This window comes from Callithrix jacchus, chromosome 9 (genome assembly GCF_049354715.1).
Source record: "Callithrix jacchus isolate 240 chromosome 9, calJac240_pri, whole genome shotgun sequence".
NCBI classification, from domain to species: domain Eukaryota; kingdom Metazoa; phylum Chordata; class Mammalia; order Primates; family Cebidae; genus Callithrix; species Callithrix jacchus.
Genome location: NC_133510.1, coordinates 63,567,445 through 63,591,127, shown reverse-complemented (window position 1 = coordinate 63,591,127; position 23,683 = coordinate 63,567,445). Strand labels below are relative to the sequence as shown.

Genomic DNA, 23,683 nt, shown 5'->3' with positions numbered 1-23,683 from the left:
GCAATTCGTAAACTCCGCCGCTGCCGCCGCCGCAGCCGCAGCCGCCACCAGTTCGCTGGCGGCTCAGGTGACTCTCGCCTCGATGTCCTAGTCTCGGGACCCCCGGGCCGGACTGGGCTGGGCTCCCTTCACCCTCCGCCGCAGTCATGAGGGCGAACGGCGCTCTGCAGGTGCTGGGCTTGCTTTTCAGCCTGACCCGGGGCTCAGAGGTGGGCAACTCTCAGGCAGGTAAGCGGCGCGGGAACACCGGCGGGCTCCGCACCTGGGAGCCCGAACCCAGTGCGCGCAGTCTCCGGGGGCAGGAGCAGGGTCCCAGGCGGCGCGGGGTGTGGGTGCTGCCCCGGGTCCGCCGGGACCACCTGGGAATGGGGCGGTCGGGCTCGGGTTATCGGCGTGGTCCGGCCGAGGGCGGCATTCCTGGACCCTCAAGCCCCGCTTCCCCAGAGCGTCGCCGACCCTTTAATTGGTCTCCCCAGAAGATGCTGAGGCTGAAACAGTAGTTCACACTTCTAAGGGGCCCTGCAGGGAGCGGATCGGAGACCTTTATTCTGTAAACAGGAGGTGCTTGGAGGTGGGGACCTTGGCGGAAGGGTCTCGGTTTGCTCTCCAGCCTCCTACCCCCTACCTCGCACCGATTTCAGCCACCCCTAGTTTCGTTGTTTTGCCGACAGGGCGGAGCTACACAAGGTTGGAGGGGGTTGTTATTCTCTGGTGTTGGAAAAACAGGAGCGGCACCTCCTCTTCCGTGAGCGAGCCTGCCCTGGGGAGGTCTGAGATTAACCAGAGGGCCAAGTTCAGGTGACATCAGGCGGGAGGCCCAGCAGAGGCTGGCGCCCGCTTTCCTCAAAATAGTAGAGCTTGAGCAACGTCTCTTTGTCGAGACCTAGGTCAACGCAACTCATATTTACTGAGCATCTACTATGTACCAGGCCCTGGGCCAGGAGCTGTAGGGGCGAGGATGCCCAGCCTCTTGTCTTTTCTCTCCCCAACCTGAGGATCAAGAGGGCACCTCTGCTACTTTTTAAGCCTCCTACCTTGGGGAGTCTATCCTGGGCCCAGCTTGTGTGCCCCCGTCCCCATTTTGTTTATTGTCTGACACTGTCTCTAGGACCCTAGACAGACCCCTGGATTGCTCTTCTCTAGTCCTCCCCCGACTCCCATGCTATCTGAGCCCACTCCTTTGGGGTGTCTCTGGGACCCTGGACACCTGAGGATTGAAGTCCCGTGGCTCTCCTCCCCTCCCTCCAGATCCCAGCTTGGGGTTTGGCACAGCCAGGGCCCCTTCCCCAGTGTGGGAGTGGAAGAAACCACCTGTGCTTCCCCCACAGTTGCTGGGCCTAAATTTAGAGTCTGGGATTTTGAGATGTGAACACTCCCAGCTGGTGGAGGGGGGTGGTCTGGGGACTGGCGTGGGAGGGAGCAGTGGAGTGACTGTATAACTGTCCCATCCAGACCCTGTAATCTTCACCCAGAAACCCAGGAGTACTAGATTCTGGCCACCCTCCCTGGGGAGGCAGGAGGCAGGCATGGTTGGGTCTCTTTACCCTTTATCTGGGTCCTGCAGCCTCTGGGCATCCGGCCCTGTCCCAGTCCTTCTATAGCCCCTTTGTCCTGGCTGTGATGGGGGTGGGGGATGTTGGAGGGGAGGCCTCTGCATGAGGAGGGGCTGGAGATTCTGGCTCTGTCCCACCCCCAGTGCTCTCTACCAAAGGAGGGCCTGTGACACTGCCCCTCCCTATGCTCCCAGTCCCTGGGTACCACAGGGATTTTTATGATTCCCTCCCCTGCCCTGCTCCCCAGCTTGCCTGGCTTCTCCCCAGAGATGTTGTTTGTGCTCCCTTATTGCCCAGGCCCTTTGCCCTCTGTCTGTGTAACATGGACTTTACCCTTAAGGTAGCGGGGAACTGGGCTACCTCTTAACACTGTAGCCTTCCAAGCACAGACACAAAATCTGCACAAACACTTACGGGCACGTGGGATAGATAGGGCCACCTGAAATACTTCCTGCAAGGAAACCCAACTAACTCTAGGTTTCTGGGCCAGCAGGACTAATGTGTACATGTTCGTGTGTGTGTTGTGTGCGTATGTGTGTGCCCGCATTACTACTTCCTTGTGCAGAAAGCTTGGCTCCTCCTTATCTGGGGAGAAGGGTTGGCACCATAACTTGGGAAAGGGGTGTCCTGCCAGGAAGGGGGTTGGGGTGGGGCTGTCCAGAAATGACTAACTTTCCCAGTCTCTTTCATTTCAACCCAAGGACCAAGGAGTTCCCCGCTCCTCTGGAACTAGCTCTCTTTGGTGGAACTAGCCAACCTTCATGGGGAGTGATAAGGAGGTCAAGAGGTCAGACTAGGGGTGTATGTTACAGGAGGGATTGGGGCCTCACCAGTCTCCCTCCCTCCATTCCCACTGAGCTACCACCGCCTCACGGAAGGGTGGCTGGAACAGGTGGTATCTGCCCCCTACTCCCCACCACACACACATGGTCTTTCACTGAACCAGAAGAAAGAGACTGGGGTAGGGCTTCAGAATCCAGGATTTCCCATAGCCCATTGTCCACCACATTTGCAAAGAAGAGTGAACTCCCAAGGCTGACACGGCTCACGTGCCTCTAGTCTAGGCTCTCGCTTAGTGGGGGCTTGAGCGTACTGCCTTGGTGAAAGCCTTTTTCATGAATCTCTTCTAACAATGAAATTGGGTGGAGGCTCAGTGTGGGACATCTGCTACTGTTTCTCTCCAGGCTTCTCTCTATTTGCTGAAAAATACTCTAGGGCTGGAAAGTGATGCCGAGGTTGCTAGAGTGTGTTGGGATGGGGGAGAGAGTGAGAAGGAAAGCCTGAGTTTAGGAAGGGGGGGAGGCAACCAGCTCCTTATCTTCCAGTTTTAAAGACAAAGCTCCCATTGACCCCCTTCTCCCCACGACTGCCAGAGCTCCCCCCTCTAGTGAGGTCACTTGTCTGAGTCCAAGGCTTGAGGGTGGAGGGGGGTGCTGCTGAGGACGGGGTGTCTAGAGACAGGGTGGGGCAGCCCCCTCCTGGATAGAATCGCCTCATTGTGGGCTGGACTGTGGCCCCAGGCACTGCCCACACCCTCTGCCCCCATCCCACCCTCAGTAGACACAATAGGGGCTGTGTACTTGCCCCAGAGAGATATTTATTCCAGGACCTAGAGAGAGGCAGGATGAGGGGTAGAGAAGTGAGTGCCCTGCTTGGAGGGGGAGAGAATAATCAAAGTTGCGGCCCTTTCCTAACTTCTTTCTAGAGAGGGAAACAAAATCCCTGTCTTCTTTCTCAATTAACCCCTTAGTACCCAAAGTAGTACCCAAAAGAGGCATGGAAGGGTCCCAGGTAGAAAAAGGAAATCTTCACCTTCCCGTTCATGGAATGGGGAGGGGATTCTGAGAAGAGAGAAGGCTCTCAGGCCACTCCAGCCTCTGTCACTTGTGGGAGGGTTGGAGGCAAATGCCCTCTGATCCTGTCTAGTGTAACTGGAAGAGGGCAACCAAGGGGGTGATCTTGGGGGATGGCAGACAGGCTGAGAACTTGTGTCCAGCCCTCAGCCACTCTTCCCTCTGCTTTGAACAGTGTGTCCTGGGACTCTGAATGGGCTGAGTGTGACTGGCGATGCTGAGAACCAATACCAGACACTGTACAAGCTCTACGAGAAGTGTGAGGTGGTGATGGGGAACCTCGAGATTGTGCTCACAGGACGCAATGCCGACCTCTCCTTCCTGCAGGTTAGCAGGCCTGCCCTCCTTACTCAACCTGTTCCTCTTTACCCTCCCCTGGAAGCCTCCTTCTCTCCTCAGGGCTGCCTTCTGCTGCAGTTCACCCTCCCTAAGACTCAGGAGTTCCTAAGATTCACTGTCTTTATGGGGACAGTGGCTGTAATCTGGGGCCTATGGTCTCATGGTTGTAGCCAAGGATATGTAGGGGGCAAGGGCAGGTGGTGTTCTGTGATAGTGCAAGGTCAGCAGGGACTAGTGCAGAGAGACACCTGAGGACAAAGGGTCTCTGGGGAGATGAGGAAGGGACCCTCCTGGCATGAGGAGCTTTGAGGAGAAAGCTGCCTGTCTTTACTCCCAGAAGTGACACGGTAGTGTGACACAGTCTACTCCCTACTCCAAAATAGGAATTAGAAAAAGTTAAGGCAGTGGCTCATGCCTGTAATCTCAGCACTTTGGGAGGTCAAGGAGGGCAGATTACTTGAGGTCAAGAGTTCAAGACCAGCCTGGGCAACTTGGTGAACCCTGTCTCTACAAAAATATAAAAATTAGCTGGGCATGGTAGCATGTACCTGTAGTCCCAGCTACTCAGAAGGCTGAGGTGGTAGGATCGCTTGAGTCCAGGAGTTTGATGCTGTGGTGAGCCAAGATCGTGCCACTCCACTCCAGCCTGGGTGACAGAGCGAGACCCTGCTCACACACACCAAAAAATAAAAATAAAAAGGAAGGAAGGAAGACTTGAAAGAGTTAAAGAGTCTTTGCCTGAGGGAGGGAGGGGGATTGAGGTTTTTTTCCCTGTTGTCTCTCATTGACACGTTTTGCTCTGTCACAGTGGATTCGAGAAGTGACTGGCTATGTCCTCGTGGCCATGAATGAATTCTCTATATTACCATTGTCCAACCTTCGCGTGGTGCGGGGGACCCAGGTCTACGATGGGAAGTTTGCCATCTTCGTCATGTTGAACTACAACACCAATTCCAGCCATGCTCTGCGCCAGCTCCGCTTGACTCAGCTCACTGGTCAGTTCCCCATGGTTCCTTCTGGCCTCACCCCTCAGCCAGCCCAAGACTTGTACTTGTACCTCCTTGATGATGACCCAAGATTGCTCACTCTAAATGCCTCTTCCAAGGTGCCCCATCACCTTAGCAACTGTGGTCTAAAGGTCCATTGCTCCCTAAGCAATAGAGGGCCCCCAGTAGGGGGCGCTAGGGGCATCTGCTTCAGGTAAAGGAATCCTGTGTCCTGGTGGGGCTGGAGTCAGAGTTGGATTTGTTGTTACCCATTTCTCAAACTTCAAAGTACAGTGTACCAGAGGCTGGGCACAGTGGTTCACACCTGTAATCCCAGTACTTTGGGAGGCCAAGAAGGGCAGATCACTTGAGATCAGGAGTTCAAGACCAGCCTGACCAATATGGCAAAACCCTGTCTCTACTAAAAATACACACACACACAAAATTAGCTGGGTGTAGTGGTGCACACCTGTAATCCCAGCTGCTTGGGAGGCTGAGGTAGGGGAATCACTTGAACCTGGGAGGCAGAGGTTGCAGTGAGCCAAGATCGAACCACTGCCCTCCAGCCTGGGGTCAGTGAGACTCCGTCTCAAAAAAAAAAAAAAAAATCCAAAGTATAGTATACCTGGATGTTCCTCTTTTCCTGGGAATCCTACGTTTACTCTCCTAAACCAAACCCCAATGAGCTGGGGGAATATAGGGGTTAAATACCACCTGTCCATCTTCTGCTTCTCCCTGTCCCAGTCAGTTGGAAAACATACAGGCAGGGTTTGGGGAGTGTTGAGTCAGAGATATTCTCTCCCTCTCTCCCTTTCCCTCCCCAACTAGCTAAACCGGATCCGGACAGGTGACTGAAGAGGCAGGAGTGTCTTTTGGCCTGACTCCTCCTCTTATAAAGCGAGTCTTCTCTGCAGCTTGGATTTAATTGGATCTATCTGCCTTCCTTGTTCTCCCACTCCTGAGTGTCAGGTGTCCTTTTGGATGGGTAGGAAAGTAAGGAAGAGTGTTCCGCTGCAGCTCTCAACCCTGTCACTTCTTCCCCTACCACAGAGATTCTGTCAGGGGGTGTTTATATTGAGAAGAACGACAAGCTTTGTCACTTGGACACAATTGACTGGAGGGACATCGTGAGGGACCGAGATGCTGAGATAGTAGTGAAGGACAATGGCAGAAGCTGTGAGTGGCCGTGATCAAGACTGCTCCCCCACCCCACCAAACCAGAGTGACTCCCTTCTTCCCATCATCCTTATATTCCTGATCTGAACGCGCCTCCCCACGGAACAAACACCTCAGGTCCCTGACCCAGTAGCCCACCAGGAGGGACCATGCCAGTCCCCTGGAATCCAAACCACAGAGGAGGTGTTTCAAGAAAAGGAGCAGGCTGAGCATGGTGGCTCATGCCTGTAAACCCAGCCCTTTGGGAGGCCAAAGTGGGAGGATCACTTGAGCCCAGGAGTCCAAGACCAGCCTGGGTAACATAGCAAGACCCCATCTCTACAAAAACTTTAAAAATCAGACAGGCATGGTGGCTGGCACACAACCTGTAATCCCAGCTACCGGGAGGCTGAGGCAGAGGATTGTTTGAGCCCAGGAGGCTGCAGTTGCAGTGAGCTGTGATTGTGCCATTGTACTCTAGCCTGGGCAACAGAACGAGACCCCGTCTCAAACAAACAAACAAAAAAACACAAAGATTCCTGGGTACTAAGCAGGGAAGCCAGATATTCAGTTTGCCCAGGAGGAACCAAGTTCCTGGGTTGGGACTGGGGCTAAGGTTGGCATTTGTCCCAATCCCTCCCCTTCAGCTGCCCAGTGGGTGGTGTGGAGGTGTGGCCCTGCCCCTTGTTGACAGGTTCATTTGAGCCCAGCCCTGCTCTCCAAGGGCAGGGAGGGACACAGCCCTGGCTTTTTGCTTCCCGGGATTGAGGTGCCTGTGTGCTGACATCATACCCTGTTGATTCAAACAAGCCTTTCTTAGCCCTGATGGCCCCTTGTGTTGTCTTCCTTCCCAACCAGGTCCCCCCTGTCATGAGGTTTGCAAGGGGCGATGCTGGGGTCCTGGACCAGAAGACTGCCAGACATGTGGGTTTGAACTTCCCTCCAAAAACTTCACCCATACGCTTTCATATCCCTTCCTCTTCAAGCCTGGGTCAACACTGGGGGGAGGCATGAGCAGTGGCCTCAGAATCAGTCCCAGGAGCTCTAACTGCCATGCTTTCTCTCCTGTAGTGACCAAGACCATCTGTGCCCCTCAGTGTAATGGTCACTGCTTTGGGCCCAACCCCAACCAGTGCTGCCATGATGAGTGTGCCGGGGGCTGCTCAGGCCCTCAGGACACAGACTGCTTTGTATGTACTCTTTCCATTGTCTGCATTCTGAAATTGGGATGTGGCCTTTGGGGAGGAGGTTGGGGTACCTATGTAACAGCAATCTGATGAGCCTGCTTTCTTCCCCAGGCCTGCCGGCACTTCAATGACAGTGGAGCCTGTGTACCTCGATGTCCACAGCCTCTTGTCTACAACAAACTAACTTTCCAGCTGGAACCCAATCCCCACACAAAGTATCAGTATGGAGGAGTTTGTGTAGCTAGCTGTCCCCGTAAGTGTCTGAGGGGAAGGAACAATTATCAACAATAGCAGATCTAAGATTTTAGACAAAATGTTGGGAGGCAAAAAGAATCTGGTTGGGTGATAAATAGGGAGATTGGTGAATGGTTATGATCATCTAGCCATCTAACCCAGTGAGTGACTCCTACGTCCTGTCTGCCTATGACTTCAGCTATCACCCTTACTTCTGCTTCTGGTAACAACAACGAGTGAAGAGACTTTTGAATCTATAGAGCAGCACTTAAGGAACCTAGGGTGGCAGGTGGAGACAAATCCAGTGAAGAGCAGGAGGGAGCCCAGGCCCAAAGCAAGGGTTCCATTGGTAGAAGGCAGTGTTTGTCCCTCTTCTCTGATGGTATCCTCCTCCTTCTCTTCCGTAGATAACTTTGTGGTGGATCAAACATCCTGTGTCAGAGCCTGTCCTCCTGACAAGATGGAAGTAGATAAAAACGGGCTGAAGATATGTGAGCCTTGTGGGGGACTATGTCCCAAAGGTGGGTAGGAGATGGTAAGAAGTTGTAAAGAGACAGCCTTTCCCCTGAGCCTGCTCAGACCCCCCACTGAGCCTCTCTTATGTTTGCAGCCTGTGAGGGGACAGGCTCTGGGAGCCGCTTCCAGACTGTGGACTCAAGCAACATCGATGGATTTGTGAACTGCACCAAGATCCTGGGCAACCTGGACTTCCTGATCACTGGCCTCAATGGGTTAGAGATCCTGCCTTCCCTCCCTAGACCCCAGCCCACACACCCCTTACAGTTCATGTCATTGGCCGAAACTTTCCTATGTGGAGCTGACTTGGAATCAAAGTCGTAAAATCCTAGTCTGTTAAAAAGGACCTGAGAGAATGCTTAACACATCCTCCATCGAGGCCTTGGGTCCCCTCAGGGACATCTTTGAGCAATTCAATTATCACCTTGCCAAGGAACAAGAGACAGGAACAGTATATCCTCCTTCTTAAAGTTTTCTTTTTTTTGAGAAAGGGTCTTGCTCTGTCACCTAGGCTGGAGTGCAGTGGCGTGATCTTGGTTCACTGAAGCCTCAACCTCCTGGGATCAAGTGATCCTCCCACCACAGCCTCCTAAGTAGCTGGGACTATAGGTGCACACCACTGATTTTTTTTTTTTTTTTTTTTTTTTTTTTGTAGAGACAAGGTCTCGCTATGTTGCCCAGGCTGATCTCGAACTTCAGGGCTCAAGCGATCCTCCTGCCTTGGGCCTCCCAAAGTTCTGGGAATCACAGGCATGAGTCACCACACCTAATCTTAAAGTTTTCTAAAAGTTCTTAATTAAATTTCGATAAAAATCTGTCTCCCCATGACTTTTAGCTGCTTTCACTCATTCTGCTCCTTGGAGCAATAAAGAACAAAGGGACTTTCTAATCTATAGGACAGCACTTAAAATGTATGTGTCTGTGTGTGTCTGTGTGTGTGTGTGTGTGTGTGTGTGTGTGTGTGTGTGAGAGAGAGAGAGAGAGAGCGAGAGAGAGAGAGAGAGAAAGAAAGGTAAAAAAAAACACTGACCACCTGTTTTTTTTCCTTTAATTTTTTATTTGTACATAATTTTAGATCTACACTGAGGTTGCAAGAATGGTATAAAATTCCCCCTATACTTTTTTTTTTTTAAATGACAAAGTCTCACTCTGTCACCCAGGCTGGAGTGCAGTGGTGCAATCTTGGCTCACTGCAACCTCCGCCTCCCAGGTTCAAGCAATTCTCCTGCCTCAGCCTCCTGAGTAGCTGGAATTATAGGCATGTGCCACCACACCCAGCTAATTTTTGTATTTTTAGTAGAGACAGGGTTTTACCATGTAGGCCAGGCTGGTCTTGAACTCCGGACCTCAATTGATCTACCCGCCCCAGCCTCCCAAAGTGCTGGATTACAGGTGTGAGCCACCATGCCTGGCCCCCCATATACTCTTTTACTCAGATCCTCCAAATGATAACATACTGCATATGCTTTATCACTTCTTTCTGCACACACACACACACACACACACACAAAACATATGCTCTTATTTTTCTGGACCGCTTGAGGGTAAATTTTTGCACATGGTTCTTCCTTACCCTTGTTATATTTCATTGTGTATTCCTCAAAAACAATAATATTTTCTTTTTCTTTCTTTTTTTTTTGAGACCGAGTTTTGTGCTTGTTGTCCAGCCTGGAGTGTAATGCGCAATCTCGGGTCACTGTTAACTTCCACCTCCCAGGCTCAAGCAATTCTCCTGCCTCAGCCTCCCGGGTAGCTAGGATTACAAGCATGCTCCACCACGCCTGGCTAATTTGTATTTTCAGTAGAGACAGGGTTTCTCCATGTTGGTCAGGCTGGTCTCGAGCTCCAAACCTCAGGTTATCCATCTGCATTGGCTTTCCAAAGTGCTGGGTGAGCCACTGCTCCCGGCCAAAAACAATATTTTCTTACATAACCACGGTATAGTTTGAATCAGAAAATTAACATTGTAATACAAATAATAGCAAAATATTATTGGGCCAAGCACAGTGGCTTACACCTATAATCCGAGCACTTTGGGAGGCCAAGGCTGGCGGATCACAAGGTCAGGAGCTCAAGACCAGCCTGCACACCTTATTCAGATTTCACTAATTGTCCTCCTAAGGTTTGGGATCAAACATTACATTCAGTTATCATGCCTCTTCAGTCTCCTTTATAACAGTTTCTCAGGTTTTATTTATCTTTCATGATATTCTTAATGAATATAGGTTAGTTAATGGGCAGAATGTTCTTCAGTTAGGATTTGTTTGATGTGTCCTCATGATTAGATTCAAGTTTTTGTAGGTTTTTTTTTTTTTTTTTTTTTTGAGATAAGTAAGATCTGGCTCTATTGCCCAGGCTGGAGTGCAATGGCATGATCTCGGCTCACTGCAACCTCTGCCTCCCGGGCTCAAGTGATCCTCCCACCTCAGCCCCTGGAGTAGCAGGGATCACAAATGCACACCAGCACTCAGGGCTGGTTTTTTTTATGTTTTTTATAGAGACAGGGTTTCACCATGCTGTCCAGGCTGGTCTCGAACTCATGAGCTCAAGCGATCCTCCTGCCTCAGCCTCCCAAAGTGTTGGGATTACAGGCATGCACTGTCTCCAGGCTGGAGTTTGACAGGAACACCACAGAGGCTGTGAGCTCAGGGCATCCTATTGAGGATGCACGTGATGTTGATTTGCCCCAGCACTCACAATAATGTCTCTGGTCACTTAGTTAAGAAAAACCTGTCAGGTTTTTCTACTGTAAAGTTACTGTTTTTTCCATTTGCTATTATTAAACGTCTTGGGATAATTGCCTGAATCAATTATTGTTATGATAGTTGCCAAATGATGATTTTCTAATTCCATTACTTCTTCTGCATGTGTTTGTTGGCATTCTAGTGTTAGGAACAGTCTTTCCAGCGGGCACAGTGGCTCATGTCTGTAATCTCAGCACTTTGGGAGCAAGTGGGAAAATTGCTTGAGCCTAGGAGTTCAAGGTTACAGTGAGCTATGATCACACTACTGCACTCCAGCCTGGGCAACAGAGTGACACCCTGTCTCTTAAAAAAAAAAAAAAAAGTCTTTCTTTCCTATTTATTTACTCTTTTGGATACTTATTTTATTCTAGTCAATGGTTATAATCCTTTACAATCATTTATTTTGGTGTTTAGGTGTCCCTGATCTGGCCTTTGGGAGCCCCTCCAAGCTGGCTCCTGTGTTCTTTGGGCTGTATGCTTAGTTCTTTAAGTCTTTCTTTGTTTGCACAAGATGCTCTAGGCTCATATTACAGTTCCCCTGTCCCAGCCATTTCTCCGAGGAATGTTTCCTTTTAGTAGAGAATAATATTTAGGAACCAAATTCTGAAGGCCGGGCGTGGTGGCTCATGCCTGTGATCCCAGCACTTTGGGAGGCTGAGGTGGGTGGATCACCTGAGGTCGGGAGTTCGAGACCAGCCTGACCAATATGGAGAAACCCCATCTCTACTAAAAATACAAAATTAGCCGAGCGTGGTAGCCCATGCCTGTAATCCCAGCTACTCAGGAGGCTGAGAGAGGAGAATCACTTGAACCCGGGAGGCCGAGGTTGCAGTGAGCTGAGATTGTGCCATTGCGCTCCAGCCTAGGCAACAAGAGTGAAACTCCGTCTCAAAGAAAAGAAAAGAAACCAAATTCTGAGGCTGTGTGTGCTCATTGACACTGGTAATCAAGGTAAAGGTATAACCTTTACCTTGTTGACTGGTTTCTGCTGTTCTTCTCAGAGACCCCTGGCACAAGATACCTGCCCTGGACCCAGAGAAGCTCAATGTCTTCCAGACAGTACAGGAGATCACAGGTGAGTGGCAGAGAGTTTGCCCTCTCTTTTTTTATTTTATTTTATTTATTATGTTTTTTTAGAGACAGGGTTTCACCATGTTGGTCAGGCTGGTCTTGAACTCTTGATCTCAGGTGATCTGCCTGCCTCAGCCTCCCAAAGTGCTGGGATTACAGGTGTGAGCCACCGCGCCCAGCCTTGAGAGTTTGCCCTTTCTAGAATAGGTGAACCACTGGCATAAATTGCGGTGTAACTACTTGAGAAAATCACATCCCAAGTTACAGGGGAGGAGCCAGGAGAACCCAATAAAGCAGGCTCCCTGCCCATATTGCCTCTCTCCAACTCCTCAGGTTACCTGAACATCCAGTCCTGGCCTCCCCACATGCACAACTTCAGTGTTTTTTCCAACTTGACAACCATTGGAGGCAGAAGCCTCTACAAGTGAGTAAAGGGTATGGAGGAAATGGCATCTCCAGGCAATGAAGCCTGTGTCATAGGCATTCTTGAGTAAAATACAAGGCACTGTCTCATACATACAGCAGTGCCTCAAAACCAAAGGGTTTCAGAGTTTGATGAGGAAAGGGCAAAAGGAAGGGGACTCCCTCTCAGTGATCTGACTAAGCACTGAGCACATTTTTGGTTAACATGAATCCACTGCATAGTTGATGTTCCCTTAGTAGTCTCCTCTCATCCTATCTCCTTATTCTCAGCCGGGGCTTCTCATTGTTGATCATGAAGAACTTGAATGTCACATCTCTGGGCTTCCGATCCCTGAAGGAAATCAGTGCTGGGCGTATCTATATAAGTGCCAATCGGCAGCTCTGTTACCACCACTCTTTGAACTGGACCAAACTGCTTCGGGGGCCTTCAGAAGAGCGACTAGACATCAAGCATAATCGGCCCCGCAGAGAATGCGGTGAGGGAAAGGGTCTGCTGGGTGGTGAGAACAGGGAGTCAGGGAGGAGAGGGCTGGAAGGATTCATCTGCCCACACGTGGGAGTAGGGTTGAGGGATGGAATCAAGGAGAAGGGGGATGTTAAGATGGAAGCAGTAACAAGAAAGAGTAATGAGGAGAGGGCCGGCTGGGAGTCCTCAGACTTCTCTCCTAATCTATCCTTTCTTTTCCAGTGGCAGAGGGCAAAGTGTGTGACCCACAGTGCTCCTCTGGGGGATGCTGGGGCCCGGGCCCTGGTCAGTGCTTGTCCTGTCGAAACTACAGCCGAGGAGGTGTCTGTGTAACCCACTGCAACTTTCTGAATGGGTACAGTGATGGGAGCCAGTCAAAGATGGGTGGGGGTGAGACCCTGCAATGGAACTATTCAGGTAGCATATAATAAAAGCCTTTAGAAAGCTTTCTGCATATGCCTTGGTGGGAGTGAGAGAGGAGACCTGTGGTTGTGGTATCAGGGCATGAAGGTCAGGACTTGGAAGTGACCCCCCTCCCTTTATTCCCCGATGCAGGGAGCCCCGAGAGTTTGCCCATGAGTCCGAATGCTTCTCTTGCCACCCGGAATGCCAGCCCATGGAGGGAACTGCCACATGCAATGGCTCGGTATAGTAGCAGCACCAGGATCTCCAAGGGAGACAGAGAAGGGGCAATACTTGGAGCATGTGGGGAATGATATGACTAAGGAGAGCACAGAGAGAACAGATAATGCTAGGGTCTGCAGATAGAAGATTCGGAATGTCTGGGCTGGTCTTTGCTGGGAGGTATGGAATTGACCTTGGATCTGATTCATCCTGACCTTCTCTCTTCCACTCAGGGCTCTGATACTTGTGTTCAATGTGCCCATTTTCGAGATGGGCCCCACTGTGTGAGTAGCTGCCCCCATGGAGTCCTAGGTGCCAAAGGCCCCATCTACAAGTACCCAGATGTTCAGAATGAATGTCGGCCTTGCCATGAGAACTGCACCCAGGGGTCAGTGATGGGATGATAAGAAGGGGTCAGGTGGAAGGGTAGGAGCACAGAAATAGGGTGAGGGAAGCAGAAAGAAGAGAGACGCTGTGATTTAAGAATCACTCCCAGCTGTGTACTGAAGGACTGAAGAAAGGGAAAATCAGTAACAGCACAAAATTGCACCACAGTTTTGGGAACCTGGAATAACCACAATTCAAGGGAGTTTTACTCAAGAGGGGCTTGGGGAGAGCTAGTGAGCTGGAGGTAGAGGCCATGTCTTGGGATCAGCTTTGGACTCTAGGATGGGATGCCATGATAAGTTCTGAAGTAAGTTTTGTATGTTGAGGCTGTTGAAATTTTTTTTTTTTTGAGATGGAGTTTCCCTCTTGTTACCCAGGCTGGAGTGCAATGGCGCGATCTCGGCTCACTGCAACCTCTGCCTCCTGGGTTCAGGCAATTCTCCTGTCTCAGCATCCTGAGTAGCTGGGATTACAGGCATGTGCCACCATGCCCAGCTAATTTTTTGTATTTTTAGTAGAGTCGGGGTTTCACCATGTTGACCAGGATGGTCTCCATCTCTTGACCTCGTGATCCACCCGCCTCGGCCTCCCAAAGTGCTGGGATTACAGGCTTCAGCCATTGTGCCCGGCCGAGGCTGTTGAAATTGAGCCTCTGTTGTCCAAGCTCTCATTTAAGGTGGTGACTTCCTTCCCTAGGTGTAAAGGACCAGAGCTTCAAGACTGTCGAGGACAAACACTGGTGCTGATCGGGTAGGATGGGTTTGGAGATTCTGGAAACTGGGGATATTTGGGAAGTTGGGAGAGAGGTGGTTACCTGGAGAGAAGAGCGAGGGTGTCTTCATTCTGGCCTTGAATGTACGCGGTCCACTATCACTGGAATGCAGGCTTCTGGACTTCCCTTCCTAAAGTTAACTGCAGTAGTCAAAGAGTGGTCCTGATTTAGGTTGGTCCCTTCAGTGCTTAAGGATATATATGTGAATGCTAATTTCTTGCCCCAGATCTGCCAGATACCTTCAGCGCAAGTATAGTTGACATTTGTAAGGAAGATGAAAACCCAGAATAATGTTGGGTTTCTATATATCCCATAGCAAAACCCACCTGACAATGGCTCTGACAGTGATAGCAGGATTGGTAATGATTTTCATGTTCCTGGGTGGCACTTTTCTCTACTGGCGTGGGCGCCGGATTCAGAATAAAAGGGCTATGAGGCGATACTTGGAACGGGGTGAGGTGAGTACTTAGTTTACTTTTGTTTTTTCTTTTCTTTTTTTGCATGCCCTTGAAATCTCTTTATAGCTTAATTTTTAGTGGTACCTTGTGTACCCAGTGGTCAGTGATGGGATCAATGTCACTCCCCTCATCTTTCCTCAGGGATTTGATCCCTTTCTTCAAGGAGGTAGTGTGATCCCCTAGAAAAAACACTGGTCAGAGAAGTGGGAGGCATGCATTCTAGTCCCGATTTTGCCATTAATTTGCCACATGACTTTGAAGAAGTTACTTCTCTTCTCTGTGCCTTAGTTTATGCATCTATAAGGAGGAAATAACATTCATCCTTCCAGGAAGGCTGTAAGCGTAAAGAGAGATGATGTAAAAGTGCTTTGGAAAACACAGAGCACTGTATAAAAGGTAGTCAAGGTGGTAATAGTATTACCAGCTCTCCCTAGCTGTCCCTTTACCCCACTTCTTGGTCCCCCGTCAAAGGGAAAACCCAACCCCTTTGATTCCCGATCTCATGAGCACAAATAAATTCCTCAATCTTCAAGGTCTGTTATTCCTCAATATGCTTATAATGTTTTCCAGGACTAACGATGATTTCTCTTCCTGCCCTTTTGGCTCGCTACTTTTGGCATTGACCTCTGGAGAGCGGGTTGGAGTGGGACATGGGAATGGTCTTTCCTGAGTACCTCCTTTCCATTTGCTCCTTAGAGCATAGAGCCTCTGGACCCCAGTGAGAAGGCTAACAAAGTCTTGGCCAGAATCTTCAAAGAGACAGAGCTGAGGAAGCTTAAAGTGCTTGGCTCGGGTGTCTTTGGAACTGTGCACAAAGTGAGTCCTATAGGAATTCTGGTGAGGTGGGGAAAGCATCTAGGGCAAAGGGGTGAAAGATTTTTCCAAAGGACTGACCAAGGGAGAATGACCCTATGCTGACTCCTATCCCAAACTTCCCAGGGAGTGTGGATCCCTGAGGGTGAGTCAATCAAGATTCCAGTCTGCATTAAAGTAATTGAGGACAAGAGTGGACGGCAGAGTTTTCAAGCTGTGACAGATGTAAGTGAAGGGTATTCTTCATGTCGCTAGGAGAGAGGATAATATTAGATATAATTATGTAGAAGCATGGTCCTGTGCTTCTCAGCAGCTACTGTGTTAGCCACGTTGATGCACTTGAATGTTGGGGGTCCCCTGGGCTGGCTGTGCACATGCTGAGTGTATGTGAACCTGCTGGTTTCCTGGATAACACCTTTTGTGTCTCTTAGCATATGCTGGCCATTGGCAGCCTGGACCATGCCCACATCGTACGGCTGCTAGGACTATGCCCAGGGTCATCTCTGCAGCTTGTCACTCAATACTTGCCTCTGGGTTCTCTATTGGATCATGTGAGACAACACCGGGAAGCACTGGGGCCACAGCTGCTGCTCAACTGGGGAGTACAAATTGCCAAGGTGAAAGGAGCCTGGAGGAGTTCTATGATAAGAACTGCTCAGCTGGGGGCAGGCCAGGAAAAAGTGGGAAGGTTGAAGTTCTGAGAGGCAGGGTCCCCAACCCCCGGCTACAGGCTGGTACTGGTCCATGGCCTGTTAAGAACTGGGCCACATAGCAGATGAGCGGTAGGCGAGTGAGTGAAACTTCATCTGTATTTACAGCCAGTCCCCCTCACTTGTATTACCGCCTGAGCTCTACCTCCTGTCAGATCAGCGGCAGGATTAGATTCTCATAGGAGCGTGAGTGACCTCTATTGCGAACTGTGCATGTGAAGGAGCTAGGTTGTGCACTCCTTATGAGAATCTAACTCATGCCTGATAATCCGAGATGGAACAGTTTCATCCCAAAACCAACCCTCCCCTTCTACCAGGAAAACTGTCTTCCACAATACTGGTCCCTGGTGCCAAAAAGGTTGGGGACTACTGCTGAGAGGTACCTGGAAGATTTGGGGGAATTCCAGATCTCAGTGACTGATTCCCCCAACTTTAAGAATATTTTCTTCCCCTGTATCTACAGGGTATGTACTACCTTGAGGAACATGGTATGGTGCATAGAAACCTCGCTGCCCGAAATGTGCTACTCAAGTCACCCAGTCAGGTTCAGGTGGCAGATTTTGGTGTGGCTGACCTGCTGCCTCCTGATGATAAGCAGCTACTATACAGTGAGGCCAAGGTGAGGTGACACAAAGGGCTGGGTAAGGTGGTGGGGGTGGAGTGAAGCATGGGGATAGAGAGCAGTCAGTGGTCTCTTCCAGAGGCAAGCAGATGCTTCATGGTAAGTTCAAAGAGAGGAGGCTGCAGATGGCCAGATATCTTAGTTCAGAGAGCAACAAAGAAAAGAATGATCAAGAATTTGGTTGGAAAAAACCAACATGGTAACATGAAAGATGCCTAGCAGGAAAAAAAAAAGAACTTGGGACTTAGCCGGGAACGGTGGCTCACACCTATAATCCCAGCACTTTGGGAGGCTGAGGTGGGTGGATTACGAGGTCAGGAGTTCGAGACCAGCCTGATGAACATGGTGAAACTCTGTCTCTACTAAAAATACAAAAATTAGTTGGGCATGGTGGCATGTGCCTGGGCATGGTGGAGTGCCCAGCTACTCCAGAGGCTGAGGCAGGAAAATCTCTTGAACCCAGGAGGTGGAAGTGGCAATGAGCTGAGATCACACTACTGCCACTGCACTCCAGCTTGGGTGACAGAGCAAGACTCCATCTCAAAAAAATAAAAAATAGGCCGGGCGCGGTGGCTCATGCCTATAATCCCAGCACTTTGGGAGGCCGAGGCGGGTGGATCACGAGGTCAAGAGATCGAGACCATCTGGTCAACAAGGTGAAACCCCGTCTCTACTAAAAATACAAAAATTAGCTGGGCATGGTGGTGCGCACCTGTAGTCCCAGCTACTTGGGAGGCTGAGACAGGAGAATTGCTTGAACCCAGAAGGCGGAGGTTGCCGTGAGCCGAGATCGTGCCATTGCACTCCAGTCTGGGTAACAACAGCGAAACTCCATCTCAAAAATAAAAATAAAAAAATAAAAATAAAGGCTAGTCCGAAGGTAGTGAGTTATCTCAACTGATTGTTCACAGTCAGTTACAGATCGAACTCCTTATTCTACTCTTTCCCCCCTTCTCACTACTGCACTTGACTAGTCTTTAAAAAAAAAAAAGAACTTGAGACTTGGAAATGCTTGTCTCAAAAAAATTTGTGGAAATAAACGTGATATCTCTATCTTGAATCCACAGACTCCAATTAAGTGGATGGCCCTTGAAAGTATCCACTTTGGGAAATACACACACCAGAGTGACGTCTGGAGCTATGGTCAGTGCATCTGGAGCTCTCTCTACCATCACTGCCCCCAATTTCAAAGTTACCGTTTGAGACCCCCCTCTTAGAATCTTAGAATTTCTAAGCATTTCAGATTTTTGTGTCAGATCAGGTTCTGCCTTCCCTTCACTTCATGCCCATGTCTACTATTTTGCCAGTGACTACTACATTTCTTCTTGCACCAGGTGTGACAGTTTGGGAGTTGATGAGCTTCGGGGCAGAGCCCTATGCAGGGCTGCGATTGGCTGAAGTACCAGACCTGCTAGAGAAGGGGGAGCGGTTGGCACAGCCCCAGATCTGCACAATCGATGTCTACATGGTGATGGTCAAGTGTGAGTTACCTGCTAAGCCCAGACATTTTCTTTTTTTTTTTGAGACAATGTCTAGCTCTTGTCACCCAGGCTGGAGTGCAATGGCATAATCTTGGCTCACTACAACCTCCACCTCCTGGGTTCAAGTGATTCTCTTGCGTTAGCCTCTGGTGTAGCTGGCATTACAGGCACCGGCCACCGTGCCCAGCTAATTTATGTATTTTTATTAGAGACAGGGTTTTGCCATGTTGGCAAGGCTGGTCTCAATCTCCTGACCTCGTGATCCTACTGCCTCGGCCTTCCAAATGCTGGTATTACAGGTATAAGCCACCATGCCTGGCATGACCTCAGCTATTTTCTGACTTCCCTCTGTACTCCTCTTCTTAGGGCTCTATTCCCTTTTTTTTTTTTTTTTTTTTTTGAGATGGAGTCTCGCTCTGTCACCCATACTGGAGTGCAGTGGCATGGCCTTGGCTCACTGTGACCTCTGCTTTCTAGGTTTAAGTGATTCTCCTTTCTCAGCCTCCCAAATAGCAGGGACTATAAGCGTGCACCACCTAGCTAATTTTTTTTATATTTTTATAATTTCAGGATTTCACTATGTTAGTCAGGCTGTAAACTCCTGACCTCAGGTGATCCACTCGCCTTGGCCTCCTAAAATGCTGGGATTACAGGTGTGAGCCACTGCACCTGGCCATGGCTGTATTCCCTTTCATGTCTTTATCTCCTACATCTTACCTCCAGGTTGGATGATTGATGAGAACATTCGCCCAACCTTTAAAGAATTAGCCAATGAGTTCACCAGGATGGCCCGAGACCCACCACGGTATCTGGTCATAAAGGTGAGTAGGGAGTAGGAGGTGCTAAGGAAATTTTAAAAAGGGGGAGTTGGTTGGAACCAGGATTTCCCCTAACAATCACCTATCAATATAGAGAGAGAGTGGGCCTGGAATAGACCCTGGGGCAGAGCACCATGGTCTGACAAACAAAGAGCTGGAGGAAGTAGAGCTGGAGCCAGAACTAGACCTAGATCCAGACTTGGAAGCAGAGGAGGACAACCTGACAACCACCACACTGGGCTCCGTCCTCAGCCTACCAGTTGGAACACTTACTCGGCAACGTGGGGTAAGACACCTTCTAATTACCCAACGCTTTGCACCTTGAGCCCTCACCAACCTATAGAGACCCAGATTAACTACTCAAAAGCCCCCGTGGTAAATGTAGATTTCTCCCTTCATCTTAATCTTGTCCTTATTTTTTCATCCTAGAGCCAGAGCCTTTTAAATCCATCATCTGGATACATGCCCATGAACCAGGGTAACCTTGGGGAGGCTTGCCAGGTAAGGTCGGTAGCTGGCTGGGTTTTAGGATCAGATTGAGAGTAGTATGGAAGACATTAGAAACCTCCGAGGTTTAATCAGTGTCCTGAAAAAAAGAAGGCAGTGAGGGCCAAGCACAGTGGCTCATGTCTGTAATGCCAGTACTTTGGGAGGCCAGGGTGGATGGATCACCTGAGGTTAGGAGTTCAAGACCAGCCTGGGCAGCCGGGCGAGGTGGCTCACGCCTGTAATCCTAGCACTTTGGGAGGTCGAGGTGGGTGGATCACGAGGTCAAGAGATTGAGCCCATCCTGGTCAACATGGTGAAACCCCGACTCTACTAAAAATACAAAAAATTAGCTGGGCATGGTGGCACATGCCTGTAATCCCAGCTACTCAGGATGCTGAGGCAGGAGAATTGCCTGAACCCAGGAGGTGGAGGTTGCGGTGAGCCGAGATCGCGGCATTGCACTCCACTCTGGGTAACAAGAGTGAAACTCCATCTCAAAAAAAAAAAACAGACCAGCCTGGCAATATGGTGAAACCCTGTCTCTACCCAAAATACAAAAATTAGGCAGGATGGTGGTGCACACCTGTAATCCTGGCTACTCAGGAGACTGAGACAGGAGAATTGCTTGAAATGGGAGGCAGAGGTTACAATGAGCTGAGATTTTACTACTGCACACCAGCCTGGGCGACAGAGACACCGTCTCAAAAAACAAAAAGGCTGGGCGCAGTGGCTCACGCCTATAATCCTAGCACTTTGGGAGGCTGAGGCAGACAGATCACAAAGTCAGAAGTTCGAGACCAGCCTGGCCAACATGGTGAAACTTCGTTTTTACTAAAAACACAAAAATTAACTGGGCATGGTGGTGGGTGCCTGTAATCCCAGCTACTCTGGAGGCCGAGGCAGGAGAATTGCTTGAACCTGGGAGGCTGCAGTGCACTGAGTTTGTGCCATTGTACTCCAGCCTGGGCAACAAGAGCAAGACTCCATCCCCCGCCTCCCCAAAAAAAAGGTAGTGAACAACCCAATCTCCTTCTTTTTTTTTTTTTTTTTTTTTTTTGAGATGGAGTTTCACTCTTGTTACCCAGGCTGGAGTGCAATGGCGCGATCTCGGCTCACCGCAACCTCCGCCTCCTGGGTTCAGGCAATTCTGCTTCAGCCTCCTGAGTAGCTGGGATTACAGGCACGTGCCACCATGCCCAGCTAATTTTTTGTGTTTTTAGTAGAGACGGGGTTTCATCATGTTGACCAGGATGGTCTCGATCTCTTGACCTCATGATCCACCCGCCTCGGCCTCCCAAAGTGCTGGGATTACAGGCTTGAGCCACCGCGCCCAGCCTCCAATCTCCTTCTAAACAAATGTCACTTCTTTCTTGATCTGTGTAAATCTCCTTGCATTATTTTTGGTTTATTTTCTTTCTTAGGAGTCTGCAGTTTCTCAGGGCAGTGAATGGTGCCCCCGTCCAGTCTCTCTGCACCCAATGCCACGGGGACGCCTGGTATCAGAGTCATCAGAGGGCCATGTAACAGGCTCTGAGGTTGAGCTCCAGGAGAAAGTGTCAATGTGTAGGAGCCGGAGCAGGAGCCGGAGCCCACGGCCACGTGGAGACAGTGCCTACCATTCCCAGCGCCACAGTCTGCTTACTCCTGTCACCCCTCTCTCCCCACCAGGATTAGAGGAAGAGGATGTCAATGGTTATGTCATGCCAGATACACACCTCAAAGGTGCCTGCTCTTCCTAGGGCTTTCCTCAGTTCTTCCTCGAATTCTTTCCCCAGGCTCCTCTAAATTATTGTCTTCTCTGATGATATGCCTCTCTATCCTATTCATTTTTTCAAACTTTCCCCTACCCCCATGAGGTTCTTCGCATACCTAGCCTTTCTTCTCTACCCTCAGGTACTCCCTCCTCCCGGGAAGGCACCCTTTCTTCAGTGGGTCTCAGTTCTGTCCTGGGTACTGAAGAAGAAGATGAAGATGAGGAGTATGAATACATGAACCGGAGAAGGCACAGCCCACCTCGTCCCCCTAGGCCAAGTTCCCTTGAGGAGTTGGGTTATGAGTACATGGATGTGGGGTCAGACCTCAGTGCCTCTCTGGGCAGCACACAGAGTTGCCCACTCCACCCTGTACCAATCATGCCCACTGCTGGCACAACTCCAGATGAAGATTATGAATATATGAATCGGCAACGAGGTGGAGGTGGTCCTGGGGGTGATTATGCAGCCATGGGGGCCTGCCCAGCATCTGAGCAAGGGTATGAAGAGATGAGAGCTTTTCAGGGGCCTGGACATCAGGCCCCTCACGTCCATTATGCCCGCCTAAAAACTCTACGTAGCTTAGAGGCTACAGACTCTGCCTTTGATAACCCTGATTACTGGCATAGCAGGCTTTTCCCCAAGGCTAATGCGCAGAGAACATAACCCCTGCTCCCTGTGGCACTCAGGGAGCATTTAATGGCAGCTAGTGCCTTTAGAGGGTACTCTCTTCTCCCTGTTCCCTCTCTCTCCCAGATCTCAGCCCCATTTCCCCAGTCCCAGACAATTCCATTCAACCTTTGGAGGCTTTTAAACATTTGACACAAAATTCTTATGGTATATAGCCAGCTGTGCACTTTCTTCTCTTTCCCAACCCCAGGAAAGGAGGTTTTCCTTATTTTGTGTGCTTTCTCAATCCCATTCCTCAGCTTCCTCACAGGTATTTCTGGAGATATGAAGGATTACTCTCCATATCCCTTCCTCTCAGGCTCTGACTACTTGGAACTAGGCTCCTAGATGTGCCTTTGTTTCCCATCAGACTGTCAGGAAGAGGAAAGGGAGGAAACCTAGCAGAGAAAAGTATAATTTTGGTTTATGACTCTTAACCCCCTAGAAAGACAGAAGGTTAAAATCTGTGGAGATAAAGGTTAGGAGTAGATATTGATTACTTTTATAATTCAGCACTTAATTATGAGCCAGGCATCATACTAAACTTTACCTACATTATCTCACTTAGTCCTTACAACAATTCTGTGACATACATATTAACTCATTTTACAAAAAAGGGAAGCCGGGCGTGGTGGCTCAATCCCGGCACTTTGGGAGGCTGAGAATGGGAGGATCACTTGAGCCCAGGATTAGAGATAAGCCTAGGGAACATAGCAAGACACCATCTCTAATGGGGAAGGGGGGGGAAACTGAGCCTAAAAGAGATTAATTAAGCAGTAGGTCCAGAATGCAAAATCCTCCCAATTCCTGTGCATGTGCTCTTAACTGTAAGTGCCAAGGAAAACTGATTTAAGTCACAGCCCTTGTAAGGGGCAACGTTTCTTGTCTGCACTGAATCAAGTCTAACCCCAACAGCCACATCCTCCTCATATAGGAAGACATCTCATCTCAGGAAGTGGTGGTGGGGGTAGTCAGAAGGAAAAATAACTGGACATCTTTGTGTAAACCATAACCCACGTGCTGTGAATGATCTTTACTCCTTATCTGAGGGCAGATTCACAAGGATTCCCCCAAGATTCACTTTTAGGAGCCATTCTCATCCCAGCAGTAAGAAGCTTCCAGGTAGGATAGAAAGAAGACCCAGTTTCACGCCTCTGTTCCTTTGGATGGGGAACTGAGGGAAAATATCTGTTGTATCACTGAAATGTTTTGTTTTTATACATGTCTGAATAAAAATGCCAAAGTTTTTTTCAGCTTCCTGTCTGTCAAATGAAAACATTTCATATGTTAGATAGATCTCCTCAGCAGAGGACAGTCACCTTTCTGTCTTCTGACAATGCTACTCCGTCCCATGCAGCTTTCTCTAGTCCTATTATTACTTGTATTTCTTTAGAACAAGCATAGCTTATAGTCCTTTGGGGTTTTAGTAGGAATCTACAAAGCAAAAACAATTGAGAATAACAAAAACAAATAACCCACGTGCTTGGGGACTTATAAAAAGCACTATATACGTGTCCGGTCTCCTTCAGAGGCCAAATACTGAAACCTCTACGTGTTTCTGA

At 49.5% G+C, this 23,683-nt stretch overlaps 1 protein-coding gene across 1 annotated transcript; it reads left to right on the top strand.

Moving 5' to 3' along the window:
- On the top strand, window positions 1-23,374 carry ERBB3 (erb-b2 receptor tyrosine kinase 3). Its single transcript, XM_035256462.3, has 28 exons — window positions 1-228; window positions 3,582-3,733; window positions 4,554-4,740; window positions 5,782-5,907; window positions 6,745-6,810; window positions 6,958-7,076; window positions 7,185-7,326; window positions 7,715-7,828; window positions 7,918-8,038; window positions 11,569-11,642; window positions 11,972-12,062; window positions 12,332-12,537; window positions 12,750-12,882; window positions 13,083-13,173; window positions 13,385-13,539; window positions 14,235-14,288; window positions 14,627-14,768; window positions 15,465-15,584; window positions 15,708-15,806; window positions 16,013-16,198; window positions 16,755-16,910; window positions 17,981-18,056; window positions 18,248-18,394; window positions 19,118-19,215; window positions 19,307-19,498; window positions 19,642-19,713; window positions 21,123-21,423; window positions 21,595-23,374. The coding sequence occupies exons 1-28, from the start codon at window positions 147-149 to the stop codon at window positions 22,116-22,118; spliced, it is 4,026 nt and encodes a 1,341-aa protein (XP_035112353.2). The 5' UTR covers window positions 1-146; the 3' UTR covers window positions 22,119-23,374.
- Window positions 23,375-23,683: the final 309 nt, after the last annotated feature.